General features: G+C 39.9%; 2 protein-coding genes across 2 annotated transcripts; both read left to right on the forward strand.

Annotated features, from left to right (window-relative positions):
- The first annotated feature begins 7,299 nt into the window (after positions 1 to 7,299).
- Positions 7,300 to 7,938, forward strand: LOC149161568 (uncharacterized). Its single transcript, XM_089434923.1, has one exon. It carries the CDS (start codon positions 7,300 to 7,302, stop codon positions 7,936 to 7,938), a length of 639 nt encoding a protein of 212 aa, XP_089291049.1.
- Positions 7,939 to 9,480: 1,542 nt separating this feature from the next.
- On the forward strand, positions 9,481 to 10,587 carry LOC149161569 (uncharacterized). Its single transcript, XM_089434924.1, has one exon. The coding sequence runs from the start codon at positions 9,481 to 9,483 to the stop codon at positions 10,585 to 10,587; it is 1,107 nt and encodes a 368-aa protein (XP_089291050.1).
- The last annotated feature ends 2,710 nt before the right edge of the window (positions 10,588 to 13,297 follow it).

A 13,297-nucleotide genomic window follows, 5' to 3' on the forward strand; every position in this document is an offset into this window, starting at 1 on the left:
ACCCTCAGATGTGAAAGAGAGGGTTTATTACCAGTCCATACCTCTTGTGGTGTCTTATCCTCCAACGCTGATGACGGTGACATGTTAACCAGGTAACATGCAGTATCCACCGCCTCTACCCATAATTCTTGTCCTAACCTGGCACCACTGAGCATGCTTCTTGCCCTTTCCATCAATGTCTTATTCATTCTTTCTGCAACTCCATTTTCCTGAGGTGTATATGAAGTAGTTTTGTGCCGTGATATACCACACTTCTTACAGAATTCTTCAAATTCCTTGCTGCAAAACTCTCCACCATTATCTGTCCTCCGCACCTTTATCTTCTTCTCTGTCTGATTTTCCACAAGAGCCTTAAATTCTTTAAACCTGTCAAAGACTTTAGATTTCTTCTTAAGGAAATATATCCATGTATTCCTTGAGAAGGCATCTATAAATGATACATAGTACACAGACTTACCTAGTGATGTAATCTTCACAGGTCCAAACACATCACTGTGCACAAGCTCTAATATCTGTTTCGCCCTCTTACTACCAGAGGGGAAACTCACCCAATTCTGTTTCCCATATACACAATTTTCACAAAAATCAAAATCCAGAGAGCTATTACTCATACCTTCTACCATACCTTTACCATGAAGTATTTGAACGCCCTTATCTCCAATATGTCCAAGTCTTTGATGCCACAACATGGTCTTCTCTCCAGAGACCACTAGATTTTCTACTCCACTTTTAGGAACCAGAGAACTATTGCACCCATCAATAACAGTGCTACCTTGTAGCTTGTACAGAGTTCCAATCCGAACTTCCCGCATCAATACCAGTGCTCCCCGAAGCATCTCGCAGGTATCCTTCTCGAACATTGTTTTTACACCTGCATCATCTAACCTACTAACAGAAATCATATTTCTGGCTAATGCAGGAATATGCAGAACACCCGAAAGTGTTCTAATCCTTACACCTTGGAGCTTCAACTTTACTTTTTCATGACCAATGATTCTAGCCTTCCTGTCATCCCCCAAGAATACATCACCACCATCATATTTCTCATGCTCATAGAACCACTATCTATGGGGAGTGAAGTGAAAGGATGCACCTCAGTCAATCAACCATGCCTCATGATCTACATGTGTACTTGAAGAAGCCAAGTACACATCCCCACATTCATCTGAGGTGGTTTTCGCCTCTATAGAAGGAGCCTCATCAGATCCCTTTCCTTTTTCAGGAGCTTTAGATTTACAGTCCCTTTTGTAGTGCCCTTCCTTTCCACATTTCTAGCACATCACCTTTACAGGTTTTCCGGGAGATTTAGATCTCCCTTTAGATTTAGATCTCCCACTCGATGACTTATTTTTGTTTCTGTTCTCGGTTCGCCCTCGTACAAACAAGGCATCACCATTTTGGCTCTCCATATTTTTCCGTCTCATCTCCTCCATTAGCAAGGCTGAGACTATTTCATCAAGCTGCAAGGCAGTTGCATTGCTACCTATTGCAATAACCAGAGTATCCCACGAATCTGGTAGAGAACACAACAAATTGAAGCACTTATCTTCATCTAAAATTTTAATATCAATAAATGATAACTAACTTACCACAGTATTAAATGCGTTCAGATGCTCTGTCACCGAGTCTCCATCTTTCACCCTTAGGTTATACAGCTTTTTCTGCAGGAACAATTTATTCACTAGAGACTTAGATTAGTACAAATTCCCTAACTTGTCCCATAAAGCTTTTTTTGTAGCTTCCCCTGATACATTTAGAAATACTGAATCTAAGACACACAATCGTATTGTGCTCTTTGCATTTCGATCCAACTTCTTCCATTCTTCATTAGACACTCCTATTGGTTTAGTACCTGGATCTACCGCGATCCACTAATCTTTATCCACCAACAGATCCTCCATATTGAGTTTCCACAACTCAAAACTCTGACCATTAAATTTCTCGATCTCTATCTTTCCACTGCTCGCCATCATCTTTCACCACCAGAATCGATCTCGCAGATCTCCCATTGAACAGGGTCTACCACAGGCCCGAGCGAAACCCTTCAGCAACAAAGGCCTCCCCTTGAAGCCAAATCTGCTTTGATACCAAATGTAGGTTTTAACCCCGTACAAAAATTACCTGCATATGAATTCTGCATACGAATTCTAAAACACAGAAAATAAATAATGCGAGAGCAGAACACATAAAACACATATACACGAAGATTCTCCCCTGGATCCCAAAACCGGGACTACCAGCTTGATTTTTCATTATGTTCCTTTCAATGTTATAATACATATTTATACATGCCGAAACATCTAATACCATGGACCGAAAACCATCGCGTCCAAAAACGTGCGAAAATCATGCATAAAACCATAGGTGGGTCCACCTAACCTAACATAGGGTCCAAAACCAAAATTTTCCGGGGCACTGCCCGGAACCCCATAAAGTGGGGTTATGGGTGCCCCTCAAACCCCCTATTAACTACGTCAAAAGAATATAACACAACCCAACATAGGTTCCTTTACTCCCCTTTCACCATTAGTGACCATTTCTTGTAGCAACTTATTCAAATTTATCTTCAATTCTTCCATCTTATCGTCCATGCCATTCATCTTAGCTTCCATGCCATCCATCTTAGCTTCCACGCCATCCATATTAACTTGCATGCCATTCATATTAGCTTCCACGCCATTCATCTTGGCTTCATTTACCTTTAGTGAGAGTGAAATCTGTTGTACTTGGTCTTGTAATTTTGATATATCATGTTGCATTTCATCCTCTTCTTCATGATTCATGCTAGAGCTTTCAGTTTGCTTACTAGGTGTTTCCATTTTCTTTCTTCGGGGCATTAATTAATGCTAATAATTCTTCACTATTCTCTTTTAATTCCTTCAAACTCATTTTTCAAACCAATCTTATGTAAAAAATTTAAAAAACTACACACCTTTTTTTTTCACTTTGTAAGAGCTCGATATTGAATCTATTGTATCTTTGTAACTGCATATCTCAAATATCTCAAATCTCATCCTACAATATCCCTTTGAGTCCTCTTTCTAACCTCGCATGTCTAATCAATATTGTATTCTCCAAGGAAGAGTTATGCCAAATCTCCCACGGTGACCTGATTATAAAGTAGTTCAATAGAGCGATCTTGTACGTCGTGCCACGTGTCACTGTTTCGAGATTAGTACCTAAAACTGATACACAGAAATCAACAGGCCGTCCTCTTTCTGAAAATTCTTATGAAATTTTAATTTGATGCTCAAAACAAAAGTTATGACGATTTTCCCTAGGTCACCTGTTTGGAATGTAATTTGGGAATCTGCAAAAACCTTAACTTCCTCAGATCATATCTCCGCAAATATAGAGAGACAAGCTCTAAAATTCAAACCTGTAGGTCATAACGATTTCAACTCAAATGGGTTTTTTTTGTAGCTTCTAAAACGTCACAGAAAAAAATTTATAGCGAAAATTCCACGATGACCTGTTTGGAGTAGTGAGACCCTAGAATCCAAAGCTCTTATACCAAATGTTAGGAAACCAGCTCACAAAAAGATAGAAAAGATAGATCAATGCCTTATAATTCAGCCTCTTCGAGGGGGAAACCTCCTTTACATTACAAAAATGAACAATTCTTGGATGATAAAAATTACTAAACCTCCCTTCTATATAGGAGTCTAAGGGGTCACAATATAATCAAGCCGACATAACAGTAATAACATAACAGCACAAAAATAACAATAGTGGGTTTCTATGGGGCATACTAATAATAATATGGGGATAATAGGAGCACAATAATAAAAATAATGGATACAGTGACAATAGTAATGGGGGAATCACTACTATTATAGGGGCCTAACAAAAACCCTCCATGAATACTTCTCTAAGATGGGCATCAATGTTAATACTAACAAGACTAAAGTCCTGAATATTAAATACAAAAATATCACCTATGGTAATTTCATTTATTATAATAATTACTTAGAGAAAGTTTTTTCATACAAATATTTATGTATTGGCATTTACCATTAGCTCAGCTGGAACTATAGAATTGAGAAAAGGATTCTAGGAGGTTGGAAATCATACTATGAGCTTGAAAATATTTGTAAGATGGTTAATCATTGGGTTTAGTTTAAAAAGCGTTCCTCTTCTAGACTCTCGTCACCCCTGTTATTTTATATGGGTGTTAAGTGTGAGGTTGCATTATATGTAGATATTCTTGGAGAAATATTGAAATGATCCAAAAGAAATTTATATCCAACAACCTCAATAGTACATGTAGTACGCCCTACACTATTCTCTTGATTGAATCTAGCATTTCCCCCATTGAAAGCACCACTATATTTAGGAATCCGATGTATAAGAAGAATTTGTACAACTTGAAAGCTGAGAGGCTCCCCAAAATTGCTACTAACTCTATTCAAAACTACCTTCACCTCAAGTGAGTATGGCATAAGGATGTAAAGCTCAAGCTCGACCATTGGGGGATAATGGAGGAGATCATCTTGGGGAATAATGATAATATTAAAAAAAACATTACTTCCAAATTTAAGGATACGTTGTGGAGTGATAACGAGTTGAGGGGGAAAGTAAGTTAAGGTATTATAAGGAGGTAATCAACAACCACTTGCTAGCCAAAATTAATTTTCTGCCTTAACCAATGCTAAGAAAAAAATGAACATAACAAAGATTAGAACAAATTCATATGAGATTCGAAGTGAAACCAGACATTGGTCTATTACCAAGACACCTTGGGACGAAAGAATATGCCTACTTTGCGATAGTAAGAGAGTCGAAGATGAAAAACACTTTCTCTTTGGATTTCCCATCCCTTACTCACATCATTTCTCATTTTCAAAACATTTGCCCCACTACCAACCTCCTTGACTTGTTGAGTCAGCAAAACTACAATGACCTCAGAATTTTATAACAGAAACAAAATTTTAAATAATCTCAACTAATCGCTTCATTCTTAAGGTCCGGTAAACCATATTGATCTTAATGGACATTAATCATCATCGTCATCTATCATATAATTGTATAAGGAATATATATATGTGTGTGTCTAATTTTATTAAATTTTATTTATTTATTTATTCATTCTTTCATAAATATGGATCTTATGGGAAAAAAATGTTCTTTGTTTTATTTAAATTCAATTATTTTTGCATGTAATTATTAATAAATTATAATAAAAATAAATTAATATATAGAAATATGTTATTTTTTTTATATGCATATATATTAGTAAATCTAAATAAATATTATTAACACTGGGATATATTAATATTTTATTCGTTTAGTCTTTCTATTTTATGATTTATTAATTTTTAATGTAATTCATTCATTATTTTTGAAATTTTTGAAATTGTTAATTTCATTATTTTTTAAAATAATTTTTAATTTAGATGTTTTATGTTAAAAGAAGAAAAAAGTCATTATTCGGGATTGATTATCTTATCGCGCGCTGCCCCCCCTGCGCTCTGCAAGCTAGGGTTCTGGGAGCCATTCAACACCGCCCTGGCTGCTGGCCCTTGCGCACAGCCTCGCCCTCCCCTCTCGCAGCTAGATGGAGATTTCTGAGGGCTCTGCGCCCCCTGCTGATCTGCCTCCCGAAGTCTCTACCTTCAGATCTTTGATTGCATCCAGGACAAAACGCCCTCCTTCTGCATTCCAACAGAAATTTATCAAAAGAATGGATACGATTCCTTCAGTTGCCCTGCCAGAGGAGGATACCTGCAAAGCGGCATTGAACCTGGCAGAAAGAGGTCTCATAAGCCAGTTTACAGGCTTATGGCCTTCCCCCAAATCCATGTAGGAATGGACACAAAGAAACTGGAAACCTCTGATAAAAGACGGAGTTAAGAGCTACTTTGTGGGCAAAGGGTACTTTCTTTTTGTGTTTGAAAACACAGAAGACAGAAGCTTAATATTCAGAAATGGCCCCTACTTCATGGGGCCGCAGGGCCTGTATTTAAACAAATGGACTCCAGATTTTGATCCCTCCCAAGACGTCCCATTTGTCGTGCCGGTGTGGGTGAGACTCCCTCATCTGCCTCTTCACTGCTGGAATAAAAAATCGCTCCAGATCATCGAGAATGCGCTAGGCAATTACATAGATCAGGCTATAAGAAAAGACCAATACTCATGCGCCCGAATCTGTGTTGAAGTGGACCTCGAGGAAGGATTGCTTGAAGCGATCAAGCTCACGGTGGCAAGTTGGACGCACGTCCAAGAGCTTGACTATGAACAGCTCCCCTTTAAATGCAGACGCTGCCATGATCACAGACACTTCGCAAAGCACTATAAGAAGAGAGCAGAGGAGCAATCTGAAAAACATATAGGGGACCAATGGACCCTAGTCCAGAGAACAGCCCATGCAAAAAAAGATGCAGGAAAAAGCGCAGCAACAGGAGCTAGGAACATTCCCATTACAACTCAGGAAACAGTAGAAATCTCAAAAGGAACGGAGGGTGTACAGACTGATCCACTGAACAAAGCTTAGGAAAACGAGGATCATGTAGAAGCCCATCCTCCAAGCAAAGAGGCAGGGGTCGCCATCCAGATTGAAACCTCCCAAGGAAGCCCCCCTAACCCCACCTATGCAGAATTCACAAAGAAAAAGGTAGTCGAAAGCTCAGAGTCCTCAGAGGAAGAATTCTTCGAGCGCCCATTAAAAAGAGCCGGAAGGAAATCCCGCAAGGAAAAAAGAGAAGAAGAAGCAGAAAGGCTCAAAACACAAGGAAACCAGTCCACAATAGAAATGACGATCGGAAGAAATAGCAGGCCCAGGTCATCCAAGGGTGGCTCCACCCCGGTCACAGGTAAATAATGAAGCTAGTCTCTTGGAATTGCAGAGGTCTGGGGAACCTTGCAAAAATAGAAGCAATAAAGGACCTATTAAAGTCGGAACCTGCAGACATCCTCTTGCTCCAAGAGACAAAGATAGCAGGACAAGCTCTGCTAGAAATTAGCAAGTCGAATTGGAAGAAAAGATTAGGCATAGCGGTCAGCGCTCGGGGCTCTTCGGGAGGACTGGCAACTCTCTGGACCGAAGATAAATATCAGCTGATCAAAACTCACGAGACCCTACATTGGATATTCACAGAAATAATCCACCTTGCAAGTAAGTTGGCTATCTCTCTTGTCAATCTTTATGTTCCTGTCAATTATTCTGAAAAAAGAGACTGCTGGAACTCTCTGGCAGCGTTTCTAGAGTAGGATACCCCAAACAATATCATTCTTGCTGGAGATCTCAACATCGTTTTTAAAGCCAAAGAGAAAAGAGGAGGCACCAATTCCAAGGATCCCATGGTTGCCGTAGTGGAAGAGATTGCTCAGCAATGGGATCTGCAAGATTTCAACCCAATTCAAGGACTTTTCACCTGGTTAAACAATCGAACTGGGACAGAACACATTTCTGCCCGTTTGGATTGCTTTCTAGTGCAAACCTCTCTCCTCATGAATAAGAAGATCATAACAACAAAAATTTTGCCTAAGTTGTCCTCTGACCACAAGCCAATACAGCTCTGTCTAGAAGATGAAGAGGACTTAGGTCCCATTCCATTTCGATTTTCTCCTCAATGGATCGAAAGGGAGGGCTTCTTTGAGACGGTGAAAGCAGCTTGGGCCACCTCCATTTCAGGTTCTCCAAGCTTCGTTTGGGAGCAAAAGCTGAAACTCACCAAAAAAGCTCTGAAGGTCTGGATCAAGAAACCAGCCCCCAACCCCACCTCCCAAAGAGTTGTTGCAGTCCTGGCACTGCACACCCTCCAAAACGACATGGAAAGAAAAAACATTAATGAAGAACTACTGGACATGGAAACAAAAGCTCAGAGAGCAGCCTTCCAATCCTTCAGAAAAGAGGAAGAGTACTGGAGATTAAAGTCTAGAAGCTTGTGGCTAGAAGCTGGGGATCGCAATACCTCTTTCTTCCACCGACAGTACTGAGCCAGATTGTCAAGGAACTATATAGCAGAAATAAAGACATCGGAGGGCCAAACCTGCAAGGGATTCCAACAAGTCAAAGAAGCAGCTGAAATACACTTCCAAAATATTTTCAGCTTGGATGCCCAAGGTGAAGAAGTAGATGAAGCAGAATTTCTCACTCACATCCCTTCCCTCATCTCTCCGGAGGACAACTCTGATCTTTGCAAACTGGTTTCAGAGGAAGAGATAATCAAAGTTATTTGGTCCATGGAATCCAACAAGGCCCCTAGACTTGACGGATTCACCATTCATTTCTACAAAGCATGTTGGGACATCATTAAATATGATCTACAAAAGATGATACAGGGATTCTTGAAAAAAGCTAAAGTAGGTGGCAGCACCAACTCAACATATTTAGCTTTGATTCCCAAAGACTCCAACCCAGAAACTTTCACTAGATTCAGGCCAATATCATTATGTAATGCCTCCTACAAGATCTTGGCAAAACTGTTGGCTAACAGATTAAAGCCCTTGCTCCCTCGGATTATTTCTAGTTCCCAAGGAGGTTTCGTGGAAGGCAAGCACATTCTGGACAACGTCATTCAAGTGCAGGAGACCATACATTCAAGTAAGCAGAGAAAAGAGAAAGGTATGCTCATAAAGTTAGACATGGCGAATGCGTTTGACAGAGTCAACAGATCATTTCTCAGCAAAGTTTTGCTCTCCTTTGGCTTTTCTCCTCAGTTTTTTAATCTCATAAAAGCCTGCACGAATAACCCATGGATAGCCCCCCTCATTAATGGCAAGCCAGTCAACTTCTTCCAAGCTAAGAGAGGCATCAGGCAGGGATGCCCGCTCTCCCCCTTTCTATACATCTTAATGGCTAAATATTTAAGTCAAAAACTTGAAGCCGAAAGAATGTCAGGATCCCTTCCGGGCCTCAAACCCACCAGCAGAGTAAACCCTCTGAATCATGCACTCTTTGCAGATGACTCGATTCTTTTGGGAGGTGCCTCAACCAGAATAGCTAAGGCCTTCGACACGGTCATCAGAAACTACTGCAAAGTCTCAGGAGCTTTGGTAAATGAAAGAAAAAGTGAAGTCTTCAGCCGGAACACTGATCAACAGGAGCTCAACAATATAGCTAATATTCTTGGATTCAAAGGGCACTCCCAATGGGACAGGATCAGATATCTTGGGCTTCCCATAATCTCAGGAGTGAACAAGAGGTTGCTTTGGAGCGACATAATAAGCAAATTCAAAACCAAAATATCGAAATGGGGAGGATACTAGTTAACTAAAGGAGGCAAGGTCATTTTAATAAAATCTCAGCTATCTGCCTTAATAATTTACCAAGCAGCATTCTTGCTCGCCCCCAGAAATGTTATGGATCAAATCTCCTCTCTCCTCAGAGACTTCCTCTAGCAAGGAGGCAGGGGCAATGATAAGAAACAGCACCTGGTAAACTGGGATACTGTCAAAAAACCCATCGATGAAGGAGGATTGCAAATACGTGACCCCTCCCTGGTCAACCTTGCCCTTGGTAGCAAAATCTTGTGGAAGATGATTAAAGAACCAAAGCATCCTGTTAGTGCCATTTTGAGATCAAAATACACTAACAAAGCTGATTTCAGAAACCTCCAGCTGGGATATACTGCCAACAGCATGCTGTTGTGGAAACTCTATTACAAGAGCAGCAATTTCTTCAACCGAAATGCATACAGGATACCAGGGAATGGCAAGCACACTCGCCTCTGGCATGACCGTATAATGGGGCGAAACCCACTAATTGACAACGAGGAGATCTCCGATTTAAGAGACTGGCTCGTATTAGTCGGCAAGCTAAGCGTTTTTGACATTTCGGCTTGGGATCAAAGAGATGAATGGGCTGGTTGGGCAATCCACGATCCCCCTGCCCACTTGCAAACACAATTAAACAGTCTGCTCAATCTGATGGAAGACGCAACACCGATTCACCGCTCCATGCAAGATCAATGGGGTTGGGGTCATTCTGGGGAATATACAACAGCAGAAGGTTACAAAGTGTTCCAAACAACAGGAAACAACAAGCATAGTGCTGCGTTTTGGAAAAATGTATGGGAGCCTCTAGCACTCCCAAAAGTCAACTTTTTCTTCTGGACGTTGATTCATAACAAGATTCTTACCGGTGACAATCTGGCAAAAAGAAAGTTTGTTGGCCCTCACAGGTGCGCTCTTTGCAGGTGCAATGCTGAGACTGCTCAGCATCTATTCATTGATTGTCTGTTCGCCAAGGAAGTCTGGGATCTCATGCTCCAAGAATTCCACATGAACTCTCCCACTCAGATCTCTGTCTCAGATATTTTTGCAGATTGGAGTCACCTTTACCCATATCGAATTCCTCATAAATCTTTCTGGCGCAAAGTCTGGAATGCCCTGCCCAAGTTCGTTTGCTGGCGGCTTTGGTTGGCTCGCAACCAGAAGATTTTTAATGACCTGAATCACACTCCCTTGCAAGTAGCAACAAAAGCCAGAACTTTCCTCCTAGAAGCGGCCCAGTTGCAGTATCACAAAGAGGACACAACGCTTCAGCCAGTTGAGAAGAGGTGGCTCGGATCTCTTGAACCTCAAAGCAGAAAGAACCTCCTCTCTCCTCAAACAGAGCATCCAATATGGAAAAAGAGAGATTGATGAAACATTTCAGCACTGGTGGAGAGCTCAAAAAACTCACACAATCTTCTTCGATGGGGCGTCCAAAGGAAACCTCGGTCCCTCTGGTGCTGGAGGGATCATCTATTCCCCAGATGGTGTTTCCCGTGACTCTTTCTACTGGGGCTTTGGCCTGAAGACCAATAATCAAGCAGAGCTTCTCAGTCTCCTCAAAGCATGTCAAATTGCTAGAGAGAAAGGGATCAAAGATATACAGGTATTTGGAGACTCGGAGATTCTCATAAATAAGCTGAACACGGAAGAGCAATTTAGAAACGCAGGCCTCAACAGAACGTTGGGAAGACAGAAAAGAGTCCTCTTTGCCTTTGCTTCCTGCAAATTTTATCATATCCTCAGAAGCTCAAATAGTGAAGCGGATTCGATGGCCAACAAAGGGAGCGCAATGGATAAAGGGCTGCTCTTCATAAACGAGGACAGATTTGTAGAAATCCCATGCTAATGTCAAGATTGAAAAGCAGTTTCTGTTGAACAAGTATGATGTAATTAGGGCTGCTCAGGCAAAGCCCCACTCTCTCTTTTCCACATAAATAAAAAAAAAAACATACCTGTTAAAGTTAAAAAAAAAAAAAAAACATATTAATTATTTTTTAGCATTACAATTTGATCATCATAATTATTTTCCCTTATTTGCATGTCTATTATGTTTAATTGTTTTTTTACATCACACTCACCATCCTATTCCGATGTGAACCACATTAGGTATCTTGAAATGCATTGACTAAAGATTTATAAATAAAATTTTAAAGCGAGGATAAAATTTGTTGGTCTATGGATAAACAAGATGGAACTATTACAATTAAGAAGGCTTACAAGGTCATAAACAGTGATCTGTAGTGTTTTATTAAGTGGTGGCATCATTATAAATGGAAAGCTCAAGGTTCACTACTTTTTGTTGTCATAAGGGATAGTTCTCACATGGGAAAATTGTAACAAAAGAGGTTGAGAGAGCCTCAAAGTTTCTCTTCTTTACTATGAAAAATTTCTCTCCTTTTGTAGATTGCCCATTTTGAAGAAGTATTCGAAATTTACTTTTTCTTTTTTAAACATTTTAGGGTGATGGTTTATGCAATGTGTAGAAGAGTTTCTTTGGATGTGGGTTCAAAGCATTTAGTCCTCTTGTTAAAAAATTATTCCTATGTTTGTGGTTTGGGGAATATGGTTGGGAAGAAACAAAGTGTTGTTTGAAGAATTTGTGGTAAATGTTGTTGATATAGCTCATAAAATTAGAGACTCTTTCATTGAATAGGTGAGACCTCTTAAGGATAAAATAAAGTGGGTTATCTGGTTTTCTGTGGGTTTTTTCTTTTTACTATAATGGAGCACGTCAGAAGGAAAGATGTGGTGTTAGTGTTGTTATATTCCATCCACATAATTTAGTTCTAAAGTGTAAGGTGTTATTGGGTCAAGGGACAAATTTTGTTGCTTAATTGCTTGCAATGTGATGCACTTTAAGGATGGTAGTTTTTAATCAGATTAACGTTTTTAGGTTGGTCAAGACTCCAAACTATTGGTGGATTGGTTGCATAGGAATAATAATTTGACGACTTGCAAATTTTATCTTCAAGAAAATAATGTTTTAGCTAACTTATTGTCCAAAAAAACTTTAGTGTTAGATGATGCTCAATTTTTGGAGTTTTTTTTATAGTGCTTTGATAGCATATATAGTGCTTAGAATTTTGGAGAAGGAATTAAATTTTGCCCTTGCTCCCAAGAAAATTCCGGTAGTAGATATTATGTGTGATGTTGAATATGGGATAAAGGGATTACCTAGTAATACTAAAGACACTATTCAGCAAGACTGTCCGGTTATACTTAGGAAAGCAAAGCCCGCTAAGCATAACATTAGCAAGGATGAGTTCAAATCCCTAAAATCCCTGAATAGGAACCCAGACATCGTCGCTTTAAAAGAAGATAAAGGTGGGGTTGTTGTCATCCTTGATAAGGAAAATTATCGTAAGAAGATGTTGGATCACCTAATCAACCGTGGTAGCTACAAGAAACTTGACAAGAATCCCTTGAAAAAGATTTCTACAACAATTGCTCTTGCCATTAAATCCAGTAGCACCGTTGGCTCCTTTAGCCATAAGCTTATTGAAAGCAACCCCATCACTCACAGGATCTATGGTCTCCCTAAAATTCACAAAGAAGGGGTCCCCCTTAGACCCATTTTCAATACCATAGGTGGGCCTACCTATCTTCTAGCTAGATATTTAGCCATGAAGTAGGTCAAACAGAGTCCTTTGTCAAAGACTCTGCTTCATTTGATAGTGAATTATAGGGTATGAAATTTGATCGAAGAGATTGTCTTGTCAGTTTTGATGTTGTTCCCCTGTACACTAACATCCCCATCATGGAGGCCCTTGATGTCATATTTCACCTTATTAATCTCGATACTGCTAGATTAGTTGAGATTTGCCTCACTTCTACTTTTTATGTTTTGAAGGTGAGTTCTATGACAAACCTGTGGGGTGGCCATGGGTTCCCCCCTATCCCCTTAGTTGCAAACCTGTTCATGGAAGACTTTGAATCCAAAACCTTATCCACAACTGTTTTTAAACCTAAGATTTGGAAAAGATTTGTTGATGAAACCTGCTCCATATGGCAGCACTGGCCTGATAAGTTAGATAGCTTTTTTGAGCATCTTAATAATCAATCTAACTCCATAAAGTTC

Source organism: Pinus tabuliformis, chromosome 5_2 (assembly GCF_031772625.1).
Source record: "Pinus tabuliformis cultivar Carrire ecotype Pingquan chromosome 5_2, CPIR1, whole genome shotgun sequence".
Classification (NCBI taxonomy): domain Eukaryota; kingdom Viridiplantae; phylum Streptophyta; class Pinopsida; order Pinales; family Pinaceae; genus Pinus; species Pinus tabuliformis.